Below are 24,789 nucleotides of genomic sequence, written 5' to 3' on the forward strand. Positions count from 1 at the left end.
GGAAACAACCCAAGTGTCCATCAACAGATGACTGGATTAAGAATTGGTGGTATATACAAAATGTTATGATAAATCACAGAGAAAAAAATGTGACAATGAGTGTGTATATGTCCATGTATGACTGAAAAATTGTACTGAACACTGGAATTTGACACAACACTGTAAAATGATTATGAATCAATAAAAATGTAAAAAAAAAAAAAGAATTGGTGGTATATATAAAGGAATACCACTCAGCCATAAAAATGATAAAATAATGCCATTTGCAACAACATGGATGGCCCTGGAGAATATCATTCTAAGTGAAGTAAGCCAGAAAGAGATAGAAAAAACCGTATCATACCACTCATATGTGGAATCTAAAAAAAAAAAAAAAAGACAAATGAACGTATATATAAAACAGAAACAGACTCACAGACATAGAATACAGACTTGTGGTTGCCAGGGGAGAGGGAGGTGGGAAGGGATAAACTGGAGTTCAAGATTTACAGATACTGGTATAAAATAGGTAAACAAGTTTATACTGTATAGCACAGGGAAGTATATTCAATATCTTGTAGTAGCTTAACAGTTAAAAACAATATGAAAATGAATAAATGAATATTCATGTATGACTGAAGAATTGTGCTGTACACCAGAAAGACAACACTGTAAACTGACTATACCTCCAAAAAAAAAAGTTTGTAAAGGAAGGTAATGATGGACTGATAGCAAAAATCAGCTCATTAAGAAGTGTTCGTAAAGGAAAATAATGACAAGGCTACAGAGAAACAGTGTTGGCTATGAGACTGAGGCTAATTCAGACAAAATTTTGGAAACCTGATTTCTCAGTTTGTAATAGGAAACAGGAGTGTTTAGACCTTTTAATTTCTGAAATTTCCATTCTGGCGAACTTGTCCTCTGGACATACTGAAAGCAAATGCATGAGGATGTTTGTAACAGCAATATTTTTAATATCGATTTTTTTTGGTGAAAATAAATCTAATTTTTTTCCAATAGGAATCCACTATAATCATTACGATGGTTAAAAAACACAAACGGAGGCCAGAGCTGAAAACTTCTAGAGCAGGCAAAACCACTTTAGTCACACAAGCTGAACTTAATTTAGCTATTTTGCAAGAAAAGCGAGACTTGAGCTGGGTCACTTCTTGTTAACACCTCTGAAAAATCGTAAGGAAAACTTAAATTGTTCCACCAAGTTGATATAAGCTAACCAATTCCTTACCATCAAGAAAACACTAATATAACCAATCACTGTGAAGAATACATCGTCATTGCCTCCTCACTATATAAGCTGCTTTCTAACATCCCTAAGGCTCACTTGGTGTTTGGCTTAAATGTTCCAGTTTCACCAACTTTTTGTGTGTGCACAATATTTACTAATTACTCTCAGTGATTCAGTGGTTTTACGTCTGCTGTTTCTGAACTTCTGACACAACTACGTAAAAAACAAAATTCTGGATGGAAAACAAATGCATATTTTAGTCACAACCGCTTGGATTTTTAGTGCATTTAAAAAGGTATTTTAAATTCATCCAATATATTGTAATGCTTTTGCTACATTATACATATTTGCTTTTGGAGTCTTGAAACTTGGGCCCACTCCCAGCTCTTGCATGTACTGGCTGAGGCCAAGTAACTAAACTCTTAAGGTATAGCTTCCTCAACTCTAAAGTTGAGATAATGATGCTTATTTCACAAGGTTCCAGTAGTTAAGTATTTTTATGTCTCTAAATTCCAAAATACGGTATCAGCACTTCACAAAACTGTGTCAGCATGACTAAGGAGATTTTTCTCTTGTTTTAGTTGTGTTTTTTTCCCGTAAAGAAGGTACCATATAAATACTATGATCCAAAGAACACAAGGGATATCTGCTTACCTTCCGTATTTCTCAAGGTCCCGAAGAAAGAGCACAAAGAAAATACAAAGGGAAGCAGAAAATCATAACAAAGTTGGAAAACATGAAACGGAAATAACTACAGTCCAGAATACTGAAAAACAGACCAATGGAAAAAATAAAAACCAGGGGAAACGCTCACCCAAGAGAGCAGAGGAAAGCGTGGCTCTTCCCGGGAGAGCTCGGAACAACTGAAGCAGAGAAGCCACGGATACAAGGAGCAGGTGTGGACCTTGGGCCCCGGATAGGTTAACAACCCTTATTCGTTGCAGCTGGCCCCGCAGAGGCTGCCTCTCCCCATCCCCAGCTTCTGCAGAGAGTAGAGAGAAGCTTTAACTTCTTGAATAAAACTTGGGAACCACTCTCAAAAGAAAGCAGTGTGTCTAGGTACCAAACCAGTGTGAGTTATCAAGACCCAGATAAAAGAACAAAGCTTGAGGAAACTCTGGACTTTATATCAGATGCTGGGGGAAAAAACAGTAACAAAGGATAGAAAACAGCTTGACTCAGGAATAAATGCAAGTTAAGTGTTCTCCCTAGAGATTAGAAGCACCTCTATTTTGGCAGTTGTGGGGATCCACAGCCTGGCTCTCTCTGAGTCCCCCCCCCCCCGCAACTAGGCCTGCTCTCAACAAAGACCCTGTTGGTTCTTCCATTAAAAGGAACGGACTGTTGGGAAAACACGTCTACAGCTACAAAGGAAAAGCACCCACACCAGCTCTATTCATCAACCTAACTCCTCATGGTCACAGTTGTAAGGAGTGCTCACCGAATCTGTTAAAAACAAGACAAGCCCAAAATGGAGTCGCTTATACTAAGCAGCACGTAGCCAAACCAAGACCTAAACTTGACTACGGTTTCGACTCTCCCAGAGACAGGAGAGTCAGTCAACCAGGAATCACCCGATCAGCACTAGTTAAGAAATCTGCCTGAGACGCAGCTACCATCCCCTAAAGGAAAGTAACTGTAATAACCAACCCGCTTTTTCTGGACAGTGTAACTTCCTTGTTCCCATTCGCCTCTGCCTGTAAAACACTCATTTTGTACAGCTCCCCTTTCTGCTAGATTGGATGCTGCCCAACTTAAATTGATTTCTATTCAAATAAATTGTTAAAAATGAAAAAAAATGCCATTTGCAGCAACATAGATGGACTTAGAGATTGTCATTCTAAAGTGAAGCCAAAAGGGAAAGAAAAATACCATATGATATCACTCATATATTGAATCTAAAAAAAAAAAAAAGACACTATGAACTCATCTACAAAACAGAAACAGATTCTCAGACATAGTAAACAATCTTATGATTACTGGGGAAAGGGGGTGGGAAGGGATAAATTTGGGAGTTTGAGCTTTACAAATGTTAGCCACTATATATAAAAATAGATTAAAAAACAACTTCTGTATAGCACAGGGAACTATATCTTGTAATAACTTTTAATGAAAAAGAATATGAAAATGAATATATGTATATGCATAACTGGGACATTGTGCTGTGCACCAGAAATTGACACATTGTAACTGACTGTACTTCAATAAAAATAAATTTTAAAAATAAATTAATTACTTTCAAAAAAGATTAGTTTAAAGCCTAGCATATTCAAAGACCAAGTACTCATATTACTGACTTTGTAGAAGCATATAATAGGCTACTCCAAGAGTTCAAGACTATAAGTGATCAATTAATTAAAATTTCCATGTCTATGGTTATCACTAATTTTAGATGGAAACAACCAAGCAAATATTGTTTCATAGCAATTGGCAGACTTTAATATTCAAGAAAAATTAAGTCCATCATACACATTAAAAATATAGGAAATTTCATGCAGACATGAAGCTTCCACTTCAGCCTTTGCGGCAACTTTTAGAATGAGAATTACATATAAATACAGTACATTTTACAGTCCCCAAACTTCATAATTTTATACTGTGATTTATACAGCTTCTCTTTATATTTTACATATCCCATCCTACTCACTTGATTAAAACATTCCCTAGCCTACACTGCTTCAGATTATGGAAAGTAAAAAAAAAAAGCAAGCACAATGACCTAACTCCCTCTACTTTATGAAAATGAATGAAAACATTTCTGTATAGAGTTATTTAAGAAAAAAAAATTAAACTTTAAGGCTTGCACACTTTAGTAGCTAGGACTACACGTTAAGAAATACAAAATTAAATCCTCCAGTGACACCTCTATTATTGATTGATACCACAATTTTCAAGTTTAGAATATATTAACTACAAAAGTTATAAGAGAAAAAAAGTGGTGCAAATTTGTGTAGTATATTTAAAAAACAGTATTCATGATATGAGGGGGAAATTAGAAACAAATAAAACAAATGATTTCAGAAAACTAAAATATAAGCTGTAATTTAGAAACATAAGTAGCATTAAAGAATAAAACTTGATAGCAAAAGTTTTAAGTAATAAAGCCAACCGATTGGTGTCAAGGTGTTTTTTCCTCAATGAGAAAACCAAGATCATCTGTTTTGATACAAGTTGTAAAAAAGTGAATACTTATTAGTGAATAAAAAGCATTTCTAAATTACAAACAGCATGCATTCCTTTCCTTTCAGTGGATTTTTTAAATACTTATGCTCCTTTTAAGATTTTCTTCCTTAAAAAAAATAAATAAACTTGGGGTCTTTTTTACCCTTGCATTAATTTCAAGTTCATTCATGTGTTAGGTAATGAGAATTCCCACTAAATGAACATCTGCTAAGTACTGAGGGACCCAAAAAAGAGAAGTAGTTTTTCAGAAACACTCAGCAGGTTACAGGTGTCCATAATTTGACAAATCAAATTAAATTCATGGAATCCTTTACTGCATCATGGACATAAAGGCCACAGGAGCTGCCGTAGTGTATGCAGAAAAAGTCCTACTAGTAAGATGCCAGATAGTGTAGTGACTGACAATAAAGGTCTAAAGATCATAAGTAAGATTTCCTATGAAAACATGACAGTTATACTATAGCACATTATTGAAATTAAGCCTATCTAATCCAAACTGCCACAGAGGTCACTTAATGTCATCACAATCATCTGTGAAAATATTCAATAGTACTTTCTTTTCTCCAAGAAAAGGTTAAAATGTTAAATTAGTCATCTCCACTTTTTAAGCTACTGGAAAACAGGATAATAAACATAAAACAATACAAAGGAAAACTCCCTCCAATAAAGACCTGCTAGAGGTAGAAATGCAAAGCAGCATATACGGTTTCAGCTACAGATATCAAGGGAACAAAACTGGTGTTAAAGTGAAATTATGTTGATGGCTGCTGCTTACAATATTGAAGACAGAGACGATGGGCAGTATTTTATCCCTAAATTTCATAATCAAAATCTCCCCACATAAATACCATCATGACAGTTTTTACTAGTATGTAATAGTTTTAACGGGAAAAAAAAAAGTGCTTGCTTTTGTAATCCAGGTTAAAAAAGACATTATTGTAAACATATCACTGACAAACTCTGTACTCGCTTATAGTTTACAATCATACATCATTTCAAATGGGCAGATTTTGCTCTGATTTCCCCAGTCTCCTAGCAGTATCTTTAATAAAGGCTTTTGTGCCTCACTTAGAATGTTGAGATCTCTCACATTTCAGAGTGATCCATGATGAATATGCTCTCAAAGAGGGTTCAGTTTAGTGTGGCCAGACTTAACTAATTTCTCAGCTATTTAAAATGCATTTTACTGGCCTGTGATCCTATAAATTTAGCATCTCATAGAAATGAAACGTTTGATGCTAACTATAAGTTCAGCTGAGTTGGAAAAAAAATACCTTGAACGATAAAATAGACATACATTTTATGTACAGACTGCGTAGGTCCAAAGTAAACAGAAGTCCCAATTCCAGATGCTGAAAGTGACAGAGGATCCTTAGACTCTTCTAAAAATAACATGTACAATGCATACAAAACAACAACAAAGGGGATTACTAGGGACTTCAATACTATTAGTCATCCATATGGCAGACTTGCTAAGGACAGCTTCATGAATACACTGGAGATAGTTTTTTCTACTGAAAGACAATTCTGGGCTTCAAGGAAAAAGTATGCTTGAAGACATTTCCTCCATTTTAACTTGTGTAGTACAAATATGCATGGCATAATATATTTCTGAAAAAGAGATAGACATATTAAGAAAATAGACACTATTTCTAAATTTTGTTAGGAATAAGAAGGCACCACTGATTTGAGGTTGTGTCCTGTCATTGGGATAGTTGATTCTGAGTTGTTTATTCCAGCATTTGCTCTTATCAAACTTTCTTCCTGGTGATATCACTTGAGACCGTTATTGTGGTTTACGGACCACAAACAGGACACATTCATAGTAGTATTTCATCATGGAGAGATCATTCACAGTGTATGTTGACAAGACAGACTCTTTCTCCACCTGAAAGGTAAACAATAATCATAATGGTGATGATGACGACCACGGCATATTTAAACATATTCTGTATATTAATTAATTTATTACATGTAAGCATCCCCTTAAGACTGGCACTGAACAACAGGTCTCTCAAGGTCACACCACTAATAATCTGTGGAACTGGGATTCACACTCAGGCAGTCTAACTCCAGAGCTTGAACTCTCAACTATTATAATATACTGCTTCTCTTGAAGAACAGACTTGTTTATTTTTTAAATGAATGGAATGCCTCTAAAGAAACATATGACTAAGAAACAGTAGTCAAAACCATCATGAAACCTTATAATCACATGATTAGGAAAGACTGAACACTACAAAAGTACATATGGTGAATAATATCCCTCTTACACCTGCCCTCCCACCCTGTCTGCTTGGTATCTATCAGTCTACAAGGGCCAATGCTATGATAATGGTCAGCTACCATTTACTGAAAAGTGATTACACCAGAGATCATAATTTTCCATTCACATACATGTTATCTCAAATCCCTATAATCTGAAAAGCTAAGTAGTAGTATTTTCACTTTTTGGATGAGAAAACAGAGAGGTTAAGAGGTAAAGCCAGTAACTGTCATAATATCGCCATTCCTGTTTAAGTGCTCTGTAAGTTAAACTTTGACAGTACTTCATTCCATCCTTACCTCTACCTGGAATCCATACTGCAGAACAACATTTTTTATATCCTCATAGCTCAATTCTATGGAAAGTTCATTTGCCAAATTTTCAAAGTGGTACAGCAGAGGACCTATGATTTAAAGATATGGTGAATGAATTACTTATATATAAACATGCATTAGTAGCTGTTTAGACTGAACTCCAAGTTGAATAATAAGTTGGCTAGTGGATGAAACATAAAAGGAGAAGTAAAAAATCTTTACATTTGCCAAGGACATGTGTCCAGACCCCTGAAACGCTGGCCCAGTAACTGACATTTGAGTGCTGGGCCAACATTCATGGGGAGTGAGTCCCTCTGGTATTCCAGCCTCGCTCTGTGATTCTCCACATCACAGGCCTTACACTTGTAACTCAAGTTCCTGAAGGACAAGCTGAATCAGAGACTAAGTCCCCAGATTCCAAGAGTATACTGTAATTATAATTCCGTAACTAAATGCAAAACTGCAGCTACAAAGTGAGTGTCATGTGAAAACAGAGAAGGGTCCTCAAGCTGGGTAGCCTGGGTAAGAGAAAGTGTGGGGGTCACGGGGTAGAAGAGATAATAGGCATGGCTTCCTGGAAGAAGGAGGTGACACTAGAGCTAGCTTTTTAAGTGCATAGTTCATATTCCAGCTGTAACACCAACTAAATGTGTTGACTATGAACAAGTCACTAACTCTGCCCCATGTGTAACATGACTTTAATGTGAGATAACATATCTGGCATATAAAAGGCACTAAGTAAATCACAGCTATTACAACTTTAAAAATTGACATCCTCCTTTACTAGCCTCTCACTCCAGATGTCCAAGGAACTATCATCTAACGCAAGCCAGATTTTCCAATCTTTTGATCTCATATTTTGCCCAATCCATCAGCTTCATCCGGGCAACACTATCACTCCGCAGTTATACAAAGAGACTAATGTAGACAATCTTCTCTTTACCTTTAACTGGCTTAATTATACATCCTGAAACCAACTCATCACTCTCACCCTCTCCCCACTCCTCACACAATGTGCTAATCACAAGAGAGAAAAGCAACAACAGGACAAAGTTTCTGCTTCCAAACTGCTCATCATTCTGTAGAACATGCTATTTAGGGTTAAAAAGTTTTTCTTCTCCTCTCTTTTTTACTGTATAAAAATCATTAAAAAAAAATAAATGTAATTTATTTATTAGTGCTCTCTTCAAAAGATAACAATGATTCCCCACCAACTACTTTACTCTATCAAGCTTAAATTCCTGTTTGTTTTATTAGTACTAGTAAAAATGAAAGTAGCTACCATTTACTGAACACCTACTGTATCCAAGACCATCCGAAAGCTTTTGAAGCCTTTGTTCTTTTTAAAGAATGCAGAGCCTCACAGCAGTCTTTCCAGCTCTAAAGTGTATGCTGTTCCTGCTCCATTAAGCGCCTCCAAAATATTGTTTCATTATACCTACATAAACAGATTCCAATGATTCTTACACCCTCAGGCCGTATTTTACCTCTACTCATGTTGTATTCCATTATAAGCTCCATGAATAAAGGAATATATCCTAAGTTTCTTTTGAATCTACCACAATGTACACCATAGCAATGTACACCATAGCATAGCTCCATGAATAAAGGAATATATCCTAAGTTTCTTTTGAATCTACCACAATGTACACCATAGCATTAGGCAACTGTAATTTTACTACCCAAAGACAACCATTACAGTTGCACTGTATTTTCTAGTCTCTGATTACAAATGGTACTTCAACAAATATTTCTAGGAATATTTCAGATTCTTGCTCACAGAGACATTCCTTGAAGTGAAATTTCCAGGTCAAAGAGGATAAACATTTTTGCTGACTATCAAACTATCAAAATGCTTTTCCAAAAGAGATATAACAGTTTTCACTCACAAATGCAATGATAAATACTTGTTTTAACACCTTACTCAGCAAGTGGTGGGAATGCAATGGTACAGTCACTGGAGAAAAGAGGCTGGCAGTTTCTTGTAACATTATACATACACGCACCACGTATGACCCACCACTAGGTGCTTATCCAAGATAAATGAAAACTTGTGGCCACATAAAGATTTGTACTCAGGTGTTTACAGCAACTTTATTTATAATTGTAATAATTTGGGAACAACCCAAATATCCATCAATCACTGAATGAATAAACAGAATGTGGTATATCCATATAATGAATTATTTTTCAGCAATAAAAAGAAAAAAGCCACTGGTACATGCAACAAAACAGATGAATTTCAAAAGCATTCTGCTAAGTGAAGGAAGCCAGACGCAAAAAGCAACTTACTGTATGATTTTATTTATGTGGTATTCTGTAAAGAGAAAGCTACAGTAACATAAAACAGAGCATTAACTGCCAGGTATTAAAGGACAAGAGGCGAGAACTGTCTACAAAGAGGCACAAGAGACCTTTTTCAGGTGACAGAAATGTTCCCTATCTTGAGAGAGGTTAATGGCTATATATATATATATATATATATATATATATATATGCATGCCTGACACAGTAGAACCATTGTCCAGAAGTAATAAAATAAGGAAATGTCCCTAAACGAAGTATAAGATGCAAAACTATATACACAGTATCAAGATAGATACTATATCATAGTATTAAGGAAAGACTGCAGGGAGATACATAAAGTTTTCAAGTGGCTATCTGTGAATGTTAGAATTGGACATGGGTCTGATTTTATTTTTATGTTTTTTCAAATGTTATTTTAGCTTTCTGTTATTGAGCTTGTATTTTATTTATGGTCAAGGAAAAATTATTTCTTTGTTCCTCCTACTAGTTCTAGTAACAAGTATGAAGAGACATGAAGAGTTGGGAAAATAAAGAACTCCTCAAGGAGTGTGTCCACGTTTTATTCATCTATATATATCCAGTGCCAGGCATTTGCTAGGTGCCTGGTAAACATTTCATTTAAAGAATGAGCACCTAGGCAGTAAATGTGAAAAACTGCTCAGCCTTAAGGAAATGCAGGTGAAATTGTGTATGGCCTATCATTTTCCTCTTGCCAAACTGGTAAATAGTTTAATAAAAATGCTTACTGTGTTTTTTTATTTTTAAGTGAGTTTATATAGTTGACATATGATAAATTCACCCTTTTTTAAGTGTACAGTTTGACGCATTTTGAAAGCTGGATAACCATGTACCTTTAAGGTGAGAGTAAGAAATGAGTAAACTTAATTCTATCCTTTAACCCAAAGAGACTGCAGGAAAAGCTGACCTAGTGCTTAATAAAGAAAGCAAAAAAAGAGAAAAAGAAAATCATTTCAGAGAAATATTGTAAATCATGCTTTAACCCTAGGGTAGATTTTCACAATAATTTTATGTAACATGGGTGACCCAATAAACCTTAAGCCCTGATGTTAGTTTAATATTTAATTTTAATTTAGAATTTAATATTCTATTGTTCTGCTCTGAAATGTTACAATCTTATGGCAGAAGCAAATGCAAATTATTTTGGAGGAAAAAACACCTCCACCTAGGCCTCAAGAAATCCCCAAAAGTGACTTCTCAAGGGCAATGACCAACCAACAGGTCAACAGCCCAGAAAAACAAAGAACCATAAGCAAGAACCAGCAGAAACATGAGAAATCAGAGAGTGACCTGCGAAGACTTGAGATATTTGAATTATCAGACATAATACATTTAGTATTCTCAGAGAAATAAGACTGTCTTGAAAATATATGCCAAGAATAGGAAATTCCTAAATAACATAGCTGACTAAAAAAAAAAAAAAAAAGAAAAGAAAAAAGAAAAGGAAAACGAAATAAAATAGATGTTAGACATAGTTAAAGAGATTTTTGTGAGTGGGGAGAAAGGTCAGAATAAATTCTCCAGAATGCAGCAGAGACAAAAAAAAAAAAAAAAAGGCAAGTAGAGAGAAGTGAAAACTAGAACTAGAGTGGGAAGGTCTAAAATACATTTGACTGCATTTCCAGACAGAGAGAAAAAGAACGAGGGAGAAGTATATGAACAGTAACTGTTGTTGTTACCCCATAACGAGTTCACCTCTCGGTGGATGTCAAGCCAAAAGACATAACCAAGCCAAAGACCAGGAGAAGGAAGGGCCGCAGCAAGTAAGGAGAACATCAGGGAACCTCCCCAAAGCCATGTCTCCCCAAACAGCAAAACTGGGGCATTCTGAGCTAAAGGGGCTTAGGTGGCAGACACAGTCCAAGCTTTAGATGACGAAGTCACAAGGGTCAGAGTGGATCAACACCATCATCCCTTAGGTTCCAGTTTATATGGTGATTGAGCACTTCAGGCTGCTCTTTACCACCGAAACAACTGGGAGACTTGACAAATGATGTATTATCTTTGCTATTGTTACTTGTCTTGCTTGATTCTGTATTCTTTAAGATCCCTTAAAATCATTAATTACTGAGGTTTGTTCAAGGGCAAGCATTGTGGCCAGGCTTAGATCAGAAAATAGCTTCTCTTCTGTCAAGAAAGCCATGCTTGGTTCTCTTTCTCCAGGGACCCTCTACCTTATCTGATTACATTATTACTTATTTTGATGCTACACTGGTCTCATATTAGCAAGTGGGGAGCCCTTTTAAACTGAGATTTTTCAGAACTGATGAAAAACTTTAGAGACTCAGGTAGCCCAACATACTGTACACAGGTTTAAAAAATAACTCACACCTAGATATAAAAACCTACATAGTGGAAAACTGCATAGTGAAAATCTTAAAACACAAAACTGATTACTCAAAGAAGCAACAGTTAAAATAGTGGAATTCTCAACAGCAAAAATAGAAGCTACAAGCCACTGGAATGGTATCTTCTGTGTGTTGAAAGCTATCTGCCAACCTTGTACTCTTGTACTTTATATCTGGTGTTGCTTTGAAACTAAAAGTATCAGTATAAACTCATGATCTATAAACATAAACTCTTACTCCCTACCCCTGTATGCTAAAAAGGCCTAGAAGCAATACCATCACAGTGGTAGAATCCAGATTTTCACTTCCACATACTACTCCCCACTAAAAGGAGCCAGGGATCTGTGGAAAAAATGGCTAAACTTAGGGATGGGCAGAGAAAGTGTAAGATAAGCCTGGAACACTTGGTTATGCCAGAAAGGAGGTGCTCAAACAATGACAGAGAAAAGAGAACACAGGAGTCAGCTTGAAGGGGATCCCATTTACCAAAACTGGGATAAATTGATTTAAATCATTTATAACCTTAAGCTTCCAAAAGTTCCAGTTAAGAGATAGAGACTATTAGATTGGATAATGAAAGAAAATTTAACTGTATGCTGCATACAAGACATACACCTAAAACATAAGGATACAGAAAGGATTCTTAAGAGAAAAAGACATGACATACAATTATTAAATTATTATTATTATGTACCATGGGGTTATACTGACATGCCCACTTAAAGATAAGAAACATGTCTTGCATCTGTGCAAAATGGAGAGGTAGAACTCAAACCCCAGGAAAAAGGTTTATAAGAAGGGTAGGGAAGTGTTGGGGGTATTTGGACCAGAGATACAGACTGGGTACCCAAAGAGCAGAAGTCAGAGGGCTGGGCAGGAGTAACACGGAGTAATGAATACATGATACTTAAGGTAAAATTGACTCTGAGATTATAATTATTTTTTAATTTAACTTTTACATGCAAGAGATTTTATTAAATATCTATTTTTAAGAATTGTTTCTCGTTATTCTACTTCTCAAAATCATTTGGAAACTTCATGGTAAGAAGAGTGGATGCTCTCCTAGTTGACCTCCTATTAACAAATATGCTCCATTAATTCTGATGCCAACAACAGATCACAGGTCATACTCCAGCACATCTACTCTTATCAAATAGTATACTTACCAAAAGCCAATTTCATTTGTTCCAGTTATAATAATTGTTATTACATTATTTAATAAATCATTAATAAACCAATAAAATAAATGTTCAAAAAGAAAAGTTATTTCTATGAAAATTAAATCAAATACTTTAGAAGTACACAAAACCCTACCATAACTCAGTAACTGGGGTCAAAAATTTTAATCAAGGCGGGGAAGGGCATAGCTCAGTGGTAGACTGCACGCTTAGCATGCACGGGGTCCTAGGTTCCATCCCCAGTACCTCCGTTAAAAAATAAATAAATAAAAATAAATACCTAATTACCCCCCAGAAATCCCCCCAAAAAAGCAAAAAAAGTGAAATTAAAAAAAATAAAAATCACATAAATACACAATCAGAGTAAGTTATAAACTGACCCAGCATGAGCCTGCAGAGGCAGCTGATTAGGCATTCAAGGGGTTGGATCTGGGCTGGAAGCCTGTCTCTGCCATACATACGCTCCTCAACCTTTCTGCTGGTTATGTAACCCAACACTCAGTTTCTTCAACTATAAAACAGTATTAATGCCATTTCAATATAGGGTTGTTGCGAGACTAAACAAGGTATTTTAAATGGCTAACATAATGCTTAGTCCACAGGGAGCAAATACCCAGTAGGTAATGTTATCTTTCAATCATATTGTGGGAAAAGAAATATTTTTCATTTGATAAAGATCCAAGGTTTGAGATATTTGCTTCACTTCATATTATGATTACATTTTACAGCTGCTCTCATCTGTCCTGTGAAGTTCTGAAGAGATGTTTTGAAAAGACCTACTACTAGCTGTAGGCTTACTCCTACTGGCAAAATCTCTGGTAAAGTTAAATCATTAAAGAGAGAAAGTAACAGAACCCACCAACAAAGTTACACCAATACTGAAGACTAAGGACTCAAACAATGTTTATCCAACTTTTATGTAATATAAAATCTTTCTTAACATGGATTATATATCTCACTAAAAAAGACAAGTATATTTACCTTGATACTATCATTATTCTCCCTTTATTTTAAAGGAAGATAAAACTGGCAATTTCTCTTAAACTCTTGGATGAGAAGGACCATGTCACACTCATCATTTGATTTCCAGCACCTAGCAATAGGATGCAGTAAAAGTTTTTTGCATAAGTGAAATTATATTTCTATTCTTAAACCCAAGGCTGTCGTAAGTTATCATACCTATTCTTTTCCCAGTATGTATAGATACTGGGGGGGAGGTTTCCATGGGAGAGGTAAGTTCTTTCCTTCAAAAGTTTCACCACAGAAAGAAAAAAAGAACACTCTCTGCTTAACAGAACTGCTGTATCCATGGAGTAGGGGGTGGGAAAGATGAGGAATGATAATCATCCAATTAATAATGAGCACCTCTTTGAAATTATGACTGCTGTGAGACTAGCCTGGTATGAATACACAACTTCTGGGGGTCCTGCTGCTTTTGCAGGAACTGCACCACTAACTAGGACGCAATCTAAAGGAAACTGCGGAGGTTTTAAAACATGTATGACACAACTGTAACTTTTGCGAACATTTAGCACTGTGAAGTTACCAAATGTAGAACAGTTATACATACTTAGATTAACATGTAAATTCTAATAAATATTGAGGAACTTACCTAAATTTATCCAAATTCCACCTGGCTTGAGTATTTTCCATATTGTGTCAATATAATCAATTACATTGTGAGCTGTGTCTATGAAGAAACAGGTAGCAATACAGTCCCAGGTATCTATTCAAGGAAAATCAAATTACTACACTTGTTATTATTATTTTGCCTTTCTTTTAATTAATTATATAAATGTAACAGGTAGTTCTTTACAGACTATATTTCACCTAACTGCAGGGCATAGAAGCTAAACTCTTCCAATCAACTACGACTATAATCCAGGCAACCAAATAATCATTTACGAGATATTTTGTAATTCATAAAAGTTTTCATTACCAATTTGATAAAGTAATCAATTTGGAAATCATTTTTGATAACTTTTGTTTATAATCTATGTAACTTCCAGCCTTCATTTAAAATCAGTTAAGATAAAATAATAGTCATTTGAACTTTAAATTGTGATTTAAACCAGTGTTAACTATCAATTCTGGAATACACTTGCTGCTAACTGAGAAAGAAGTGGCATCAAAATACATAAACACGCACTAGTAGTTGGAAGAACTGGCAGTTCAGAAGGGGGGACGGGGCAGTCAGCAGCAGCAGGGGGGACCGGGCAGAGAACACTGTGGCCTGGCACAGAGACAGACTGGCCTGAAGATGGGTGTCTGTACAAATGCTGGTGTGATGAGGCGCCTGATCCAACCGTGGATTACCTTCACCATCTCCTCTCTCAAACCCTGCTCCAGAAGAAAGTCACTTTTACTTGCCAAAGCGATGTCTTCCATTGTTTCACTCCTATGTTGAGACCTTGTTCCCTAACTTATCCTTAATACCTAACACTTTCCATCTTTCTCCTCCTACCTTCAGAGAACAGGTTTTCCCAATGTCAGCAATCAGGGAAAAATTAAAACTTTACTCTCTTGTTACTCTCCTGCTCCAGTCTCTCCACTGACTTCCCACTTCTCTCAGAGTACAAGTCAGTCTTTGCTACAGCCTGAAAGTCGGCCTCACCAAACCCTCTCCAACCCAATCCCCCATCACTCGCCCACTGCTTACCACCCTAGTCAAAATGACCCTCTTGCTCTTTTTGAGAAGCAGCCTCCTTCCACCCTCAACCTTCCTTTCTTTGCCATTCTGAATGGTTTGCCTCTTCATTTTTTCGAGGTGCTCTGCTCATTTTTTCTTTTTACGTTCCCTTTTTAGAAAGGCCTTCCCTGGTAGCTCTTTATATAACAGTAGTCCCTCCCTAGTCACCCATTATCGCCTTTCCCCTGCCTTATTTTTCTTCCTCACAATAGTAATGTATTATTGTGTCTCTCTCCCAACTAGAATGTGGGTTCCCTGCGTACAGGGGCTCTGTTCTGCTCACTTCTCTCTTTGCAATGCCTGGAACATACCTGCTACTTAGCAGGTGGTCACCAAATACTTGTTAAATGAGTGACCTTGCTGACCCTTCAGCCCTCTGTTTTTCTTCCTTTTATTGTCAATTCCTCTTTTCTCTTTCCTCATTACCATCTCCCTTTCTCTTTCCTCATTACCGTCTCCCTTTCTCTAATGCTTAGCTCTAAAACTTCTTCAACATTTTGCCAGGTTGAAGTCCAAACTTCATAGCCTAATTATAAGGCCCTCCACAATCTGGAACCAAGCCGCTTCTTTAGCCATATCTACCACTAAATCCTCAGATATCCCTATCCCTTCCAGTCAGGCTGTTCTACCATGCCCGATTACCTTACCCATTCACAGCTCTGTACCTCTGCCTGCCTGGATGCCAGTCCTCCCTGTCCTTCAAGCTGCAGCCTCTCCAAGAAGAGCTCGTTTCTCACACTAACCTAACCAACTTTTACTGCATTCATTACTCATTTAAACTTTGTTTATATGTCTTTTAATATTAATGGACCCAACAGATTCTAAATTTCTTAATTGTGGGATCTCATACTTCTTTATATTTCTTGTCAGTGCCTTATACGTAACCTTCAAAATATTCTGAATTGTCACTGAAGGATACCTGATATTCTGTCAAAATGAATGACCATGTATGACTGAAGCACCGTGCTGTACACCAGAAGTTGACACAACATTGTAAATTGACTATACTTCAATAAAAATATATATATCAAAAAAATGACCATTTTGACTTACTATAAAACTGGCTCACTAAATTTAGAATAAAGGATATGACCTGTAAAATGCTTTGGACTTACTGCATTCTGAATATATTTCCTGAAAATCTCCGGCTGTCATAGAAAAGTTAGAACCAGGAGGAAGACTGTGGGGGTCAACATCAGGGAAAAAGATGGGTCGAATCTGATCGGCTGACCTTCGGTTATTGCTAAACTGATGGATCCAGGGATAAAGCTTATATTTATTAATTTCAGAGCATCTGCAAAATATGAGCATAAAATAAATGTTAACTAAATATTCTACCAAGAAAATCTACTTTAAACACTAACATATAATCTGTTTGACTGAAGATTTACTTATAATTAATACTTAAAAAGTGTTACCACTACACTTCACCCAATTACCTGAAACTCCACATGTAGATGAGAACCAATCATGGATTAAAAGACAAAATTAAATTCAGAGATTTAAATGTTCATTCAAATTTTTTAAATTATATTGCCAAAATTCAAGCTCAAGTTAAAAAAATTTGAAAAAAAATAGTATGGGTTTTGTTTGCCACCCAACTATTTTAATTAATCTGTGCAACACACTCCTTTTATTTTTTTCCTTCTCATCATCCCCTAACTTATACTGCCGTCGAGACAACTTATTATTTAAACAAGGCAGCTATTTATTTTTTCTCTAACTCACCTCTTCTGGCTTTAAAAACTCATTTACCCTACTTTCTAGAAGAGGCCACAAAAGTTCTGAGAGGTCTTTCCAACTCAGTTTTGTGAGCATAATTGACCATTTTATGAGAATATGATTAAGCAAAAAGTTATGACTGTTACATTAAAATCTTATTCCGCTAAAGAAACAAAGGGGTAAAGAAGTTTAAGGAACAATGAGAAAACACTTAGCCCTAAATTCTGCACAGAAATCACTTCAGTTTCATAGAGTACCCCAGTCATTTTCTGAAACGTCGCTTAGCCATCCTATTCAATGTTCTGTTGGCTAGGCAACTGATTAAAGTAGTAACTGTATAAGCAATTTAATTTTTATAAAAGATACACTTATGATATACATCATAATTAAACAGTATGTAGTTATCTTCAAATTCAGAATTGTTCAAAAATAGGTAAGTCAATCTGATTCTGAGAAATTACTATTTCTAGCAAAAAGTAAGTCAAATACCTGTTGAGTACAAAGTTGGAAGAAAAGAGCATAAAAAAACTCCATTCATTTCCTTGACAAGCATAACCTAGCATAGCTATTTCCCAGGCCAGTCTTCCTAGTCCAGCACCAGGTACCAGAATATTTACTTTAGAAGAATCCCTGAAATGAAATAAGGCAATTATGTCTGACTCCTCAAATAAAAGAGAAAAAAAATAGACAAAATCCATATTAACAACTAAAAACTTAAGACTTTTAACAAGAATAAGCTCACTCAAAACTGACTTCTTAAATTTGAGAAATACTTCTAAATATCCATACGGATTAAGGATATAAAGAATTATCAAATGTTCAGTTATCACATTATTTTTCAGAAGAAAAAGGAGTCTCATATTCAAGACTTATGAAGACACTCATACTTCTAGCAGCTATCACCTGTCTCAGGAAGATAAATTATCCCAAAGGGATTCTAATACATACAAAGAGATTGAACAAAATTATTTTATCATGAGACAGTAAAACAAAACATTAACTTTATTTCTAAATTCTATATCTAATACAATGGTTTATGTAACCAAATTAAGTACATGCAGATTTTAATATATCAGATCTATCTCTAAAATCTTACGTATTTGAGTTGGCAAAAGAATTTGGAGCTAGAATATTCTTGTGGGGAAAATGGGGAACTGCCTTCTAACTGAGCATATATGATGGCAGACATATCACACCAAACCAGAGGTTCACAACTGTTCTCCACTTATTACCATCACCCTACCATCACAAATTTCCTTTGCTGAAACATCTACCATTCCACTTTCAAGCCACTGAAAGCCCTATTAGCAAAGGAAGGACCTTCCTCAGGACTACTAGCAAATCAATAAATTCCTAAGGAAACTAAAATGGTATTTTTATGGAAAACCAAAGAAAATGTGTATAGTCAGTGTCATCATATCAATTAAAAATGAATTTCACTGTTGTCCGTATTCTTGAAATTTAGCTCAGGAATTAAATCCAATTTCCAAATCTACTCCTATGGACAAGTCTTTAAACTACATGGTCCTTAAGTTTGGCGTGCCCCAAACAGCAACAGGACTTTTTACTAGTAGCCCATATAATAACCTCGAGCATTTCCCACTTTGAAATGAAAAGAAACAAACAGAACTATGGGGCTTTTGAAAATTCAGTCTACAAATAAAGTAGCAAAGGAAATCTACCCCAGGTCCTTCAATCTTAAATACTTATATATATATGGAACATGTATCTGTATAAAAACTTCAGTGAAGTCTATTTAGTTTGTTTCACTGCTGAATTTTACATATACAATAAGCATAAACTGAAATTTGTTAAAAACGATTTCTGACAAACAAGATTATTATGATTACTAAGACATTCTTTAATACTTGATATAAGCTTGCATCGAAAAGAATAAAATACCTAGGAATAAACCTACCTAAGGAGGTAAAAGACCTGTACTTGGAAAACTATAAGACACTGAGGAAGGAAGCTGAAAATGACACAAACAGATAGAAAGATAAACTGTGTCCTTGGGTTAGAAGAATTAGTGTTTTTTTTTAAATATTATTATTATTGGGGAGGGGGTTAGGTTTATTTATTTATTATTTAAGCACACACTCTACCCCTAAGCTATATCCTCCCCCAACCAGAAAAATTAGTGTTGTTGAAATTACCCAAGGCAATCTACAGATTCAATGAAATCCCAATCAAAATACTAATGGCATTTTTCACAGAACTAGAACAAGTTATTTTAAAATTTGTATGGAAACACGGAAGACCTCAAATAGCCAAAACAATCCTGAGAAAGAAAAACAGAGCTGGAGGAATCATGCTCCCTGACTTCAGACTCTACTACAAAATTATAGTAATCAAAACAATATGGTACTAGCACAAAAACAGACACAGATCAATGGACCAGAATAGAGTCCAGAAATAAACCCACACACTTATGGTTAATTACTCTATGACAAAGGAGGCAAGAATAGACGATAGAGAAGACAGTCTCTTCAATAAGTGGTGATGGGAAAACTGGACAACTACATGTAAAAGAATGAAATTAGAAAACTTTCTAAAAGCATATGCAAAAATAAACTCAAAAAGTATTAAAGACCTAAATGGAAGACCACAAACTATAACACTCCTAGATGAAAACATACGTATAATATTTTTTGACATAAACTGTAGCAATATTTTTTTTTTGGATTTGTCTCCTAAGGCAAAGGAAACAAAAGCAAAAATAAACAAATGGAACTTAGTTAAACTTAAAAGCTCTTGCAAAGGAAAGTAAACCATCAACAAAATGAAAAAACAATCTACTGAATGAGAGAGAATATTTGCAATTGATATGGCTGATAAGGGGTTAATATCCAAAATATACAAACAGCTTATATAACTCAATATCAAAAAATAAACAACCTGATTTCAAAAATAGGTATAAGACATAAATAGACATGTTTCCAAAGAAGACATACAGATGGACAATAGGCACATGAAAAGATGCTCAACATAGCTAATTGTCAGGGAATGCAAATCAAAACCACAATAATATATCCCCTCACACCTGTCAGAATGGCTATCATCAAAAAGATCACAAATAACAAATGTTGGTGAGGATATGGGGAAAAGGGAATCTTTGTACACTGTTGGTGGGAATGTAAATTGGTACAGCCACCATGGAAAACACTATAGAGGTTCCTCAAAAAACTAAAACTAGAATTGATATGATCCAGCAATTCCACTCCTGGGTATATATCAGGAAAACAAAAATACTAATTTGAAAAGATATGCGTACCCCCAATGTTCATAGCATCATTATTTACAACTGCCAACATCTGGAAGCAATGTAAGTGTCTAAAAACAGATGAATGGACAAAAAAGATATGATACTTATACACAGTGGAATTACTACTCAGCCATAAAAAAAGAATGAACTTTTGCCACTTGCAGCAACATGGATGGACTTGGAGGGCACTATGCTAGGAGAAATAAGTCAGACAGAGAAAGACAAATACCGTATTGTATCATTTATATGTGGAATCTAAAAAATACAACAAACAAGTGAATATAAAAAAAAAAGAAGTAGACTCTTAGATATACAGAACAAATTAGTGGTTATCAGTGAGCAGAGGTAAGGAGGAGGGGTAATATAAGGGTAGGAGGTTGAGAGGTACAAAGTACTACGTAGAAAATAAGCTACAAGGACATACTGTGCATCACAGGAATACAGCAAATATTTTATAATCACTAAAAATGGAAAATAACCTTCAAAAATTGTGATTCACTATACTTGTACTTCTGTCATTTATATATTACACATCAACTATATTCAATTAAAAAAATTTAATAAACACTTGATATGGGCAAACTAATGCCAAGGTACCTTATAAGAGTTTTCACTAAAATAAAATAGAATATTCCTTTTTATTCCAGATTATACTTTTTATTACGTGTGTGCAAACACTTTAACTTTCAATAAAGAGAATGGGTACATCCTTTCACTTTGCTCAGGCCTACTTATATTTGTTATCTAACATGAATATATATATATTTTAACAGTAGAATTTGAAAAACTCCTAGCTGTAGAACTCTATGCTGGCCCTTGTATAGAGGACCTGGCACTACTGCACCTCACCCAGGCCTGTCTCTCATCTTCTACTCCCTACAAGACCCCCCAAAACACTTACTCTCGACAATACCTCTTTTCTCAGTTCCCATTGGCCCAGTAAAAAAAAAAAAATGCACTTCTCCCAAGTGGTTGTTCTCAGGTTAAATTAAAAAAAAAAAAAAAAAAACAAGGTAACGCAACAGAAGTAAAAGGATCTGAAAGTAAATTCATAGAGTATTTAAATCTTCATAAAAATAATCACTACTAATTTCTGAACAGCTGATAAATCCAAGTAAAAGATTACTATGCAGAAATTAGAAACTATGCCTACATTAAGGGAAAGTTGTGTTAATAACAGTAGTAACATTTATTTTGTTAACTTAAAGCTAACTTTATGACAGCTATTAACAAATACTAATCAGACCTATAGAACTCTCTACCTCCACCTTGCGGCAGAAAATCTCCATAAAAAGCCACTGTTAAATTGTCATGAAGTCATGGAATGCAGAATGCATCAAGCCTGACCTTAAGAGTTAGTAGAGATAACTATAGAGCTACCAATTATCTGTTTTATGAAAAAAAAAATTCAGTGGGCATATAGAGGAGACACATTAAAACAAACTCTAGAACTGAAAATAATGATCAAGAATCAAGCAATGAATGGGAGAATTTTCCCCCAAATCTTTGTTCTTGGCTAGAATTTCTTCCCCCACTGGCTCTTTATATAAGGGATATTAACAGCATATCAGAATGCCCCTCTAATTACAACGTATAAGAAACTAAGGCACTCCAAAAGGCATTTTCTACTATGGATTCTTACAAAGTCTAGGGCACTTCTACTCTGTGGAGAAAAAGAGAGACACAAGTCTAAGTTTAGACCTTTACAGTGAGCTGACTTTAAACTTAGAAAACCAGGAATATAGCCATATAATTAATATGCGCCTCAGTAATCAAATGTTACCTGCTTGAGATTCTTAGCAAAAGCAAGCAAGCAAACAAGTTTATCTAGTTCTTAAGACCCAGCTATAGAGAAACAGTGTATTTACTACAAACGTAACACCACTGAAAATATTGGGGAAAGCTTCAAGTTTTCCAGACAAGCAAGAATGAAGAGTGTATCTGTAAGGACAGAACAGGGAGCGTGTCTGAAGAGGCTGAGGATCACATCTGCACCAACCTTTGTGCCCCAACTATTTTACCAGCAGTAAATGTTGTCAACCTTGAGAGAGGTTTCCTTTATTGTACACAGAATGATTTCTGCATAGCAGCTGCAATTAGCAAATTCAGACACACAAAATACTTTCTCTTGGTGTGTCACCACAATGACAGCTGACCTCTGGTGGCAGGACCCTGTACAGCTTTCAAGCACCAAAAGCTTTGGGCTCTATTTGAATCACAGCAATTCACTGTCCAACATGGCAAAAACCACTACCCACTTGTGGCTACTCAACACTTAAAATGCGGTTAGTTCTAACTCAGAAGTGTTCCAAGTGTAAAATAAATACCAGATTTCAAAGACAGTATAAAAAAGGAATATAAATTATCTCATTAATAATCCTGTATGCTGATTATATGTTAATACATTTTAGACATACTGTATTAGTAAAGTAAATTATTAATTTCACCTGTTTCCATTTACACTTTTTATGTGACTATTAGAAAATTTAAAACAACATAGGTACCATACACTGTATTCTAATTGAATAGTGCTGGTTCATACAGAGGAATTGTGAAAACTTAATTCCGAGCAAAAACAATTGTGAAATGACACCACAAACCATTATATGATCTTTTAAAACAAACAAAACATACTGTATTGTTTACGTACACGTATATACACGTGTAGCTAATGTAGAAAGGTAAGATTAGAGTAACCAATTTATATTAGTTATCTCTGGAAAGAGAAGAATGTGTTCTGTACGGTTTGCAGGGCAGTTTCAACTTTATTTGTTGTGCTTTTTTTAAAAAGTACAAAAAAAAGTCTGAAGTAAATATGGCAAAATGTCAAGGTTTAATAGAGCTGAAGGTTGAAATACTTATTCAAACTAGAAAGTGGGTTAGAAATCAGGATTAGTGCCTAGCCCGTTCAAGAATATGGTCCCAACTTACCTCTTCATCTACTCCAAAGAACTCCATATACCAGCCAGATAACTTCTCACCAATTCTAGAAAACTTTCTCACCTTAATCTTTAGAGCACCTATACATCTACAGAAACTAATTGAAATGATCACCTTGTCTGTGAAGTCTTTCTTTTCCCAAATATCCCAAGCAAAGCTTTAACTCACTTCTCAGTGCTTTCAGTACTTCATTCATGCTTCTGTTATAATTTATACACCTGGCTCATCACTTGGCTTCTTTCACTTAACATAGGGGTCAATAACTATGACCCATCAGCCCTTACCTGTTTTTGTAAATAATGTTTTATTGGAACACAGCCACATTATTGTTTATGGCTGCATTTCCATGACAAGAGAGCTGAGTAATCAGCCTCCAGAAACAACAGTGCCTGCAAAGCCTAAAATACTTATCAGCTGGCCCTTTAAGAAAAAGTTTACCAATCCTTGATATAATACGTCTTGAACCTCTTGTATCTCTTTCCCTATCAGCACACAGAGCTTTCTTAATCTCTTTTATGACTGACTAAATAGTCTACTGTATGACTGTATAATAGCATATCAAAATCTAATTAAGGACACTTAGATTATGTCCAATCTTTTGTTACTATAACATTAAAACTATTACCCTTGGCATAAACAATATTCCACATGTAGGAGTGTATCTGTAGAAAGCTTCCCCAAAACTGTATTACAAAGATCAAAATTACGTATTTGAATTTTGTTAAATACTTCCAAGTTACCCTACATAAAATCTTACTAGTTTATTCTTCCATCAGCAACATGTTTCCTCACACCTTCAGTAACAGCTATAGAATTTTAAAATCTTAAATAGTTATATAACTATTAAACAATAACTGAAAATGGCATCTTAATGTGGTTTTTACATTTACATTTTCTTATGAGATTAAGCATCTTGCATTTCTTTTCCTGTAAGTTACTTACACTATTTTTCTACTAGGTTATAGTCTTGAACTGTTTTTTCCACTGAGTTGTTACTCTAGATTTGTAAGCACTGGAAATCCTGAAATGTAGGAGCTTGAGATCTTGATCTGAAAGAAATCTGAGCTATATATTTGTCTTTGGTCTAAGAGGGTTTTCTGGATGAGGGAGAAATTATTTTCATTCTCTATTTTTGCATTATTTGGCAGTCCACAGTTCCTCCATTTGCTCTTTTAAAATGGTTTCTTTTGCCTAAAAGAATCCTTTCATGAATTATAACTCACATTCTTTATTTTAATCTAAGTGGAAAAATGCTTCTTTAAAGCTCAGTATGTTTTTTTCTCCTAATGCCCGACTGTATAAAAGAAAAATATATTCAATAGTCTATACTATAC

At 35.2% G+C, this 24,789-nt stretch overlaps 1 protein-coding gene across 2 annotated transcripts in view; it reads right to left on the reverse strand.

Moving 5' to 3' along the window:
• Positions 1-3,636: 3,636 nt before the first annotated feature.
• CARNMT1 (carnosine N-methyltransferase 1) overlaps positions 3,637-24,789 on the reverse strand; it is a 36,847-nt gene continuing 15,694 nt past the window's right edge. For both annotated transcript variants that reach the window (XM_006209356.4, XM_031677205.2), the window contains exons 4-8: positions 17,740-17,880; positions 16,644-16,822; positions 14,452-14,565; positions 6,974-7,077; positions 3,637-6,296 (exon numbers count right to left, since the gene is read on the reverse strand). In XM_006209356.4, coding sequence (XP_006209418.3) covers positions 6,195-6,296; positions 6,974-7,077; positions 14,452-14,565; positions 16,644-16,822; positions 17,740-17,880 — 640 coding nt within the window. In that variant the 3' untranslated portion in view covers positions 3,637-6,194. The remainder of the gene's footprint in view (positions 6,297-6,973; positions 7,078-14,451; positions 14,566-16,643; positions 16,823-17,739; positions 17,881-24,789) is intronic.

The sequence above is a fragment of the Vicugna pacos genome, chromosome 4 (assembly GCF_048564905.1).
Source record: "Vicugna pacos chromosome 4, VicPac4, whole genome shotgun sequence".
Lineage (NCBI taxonomy): Eukaryota > Metazoa > Chordata > Mammalia > Artiodactyla > Camelidae > Vicugna > Vicugna pacos.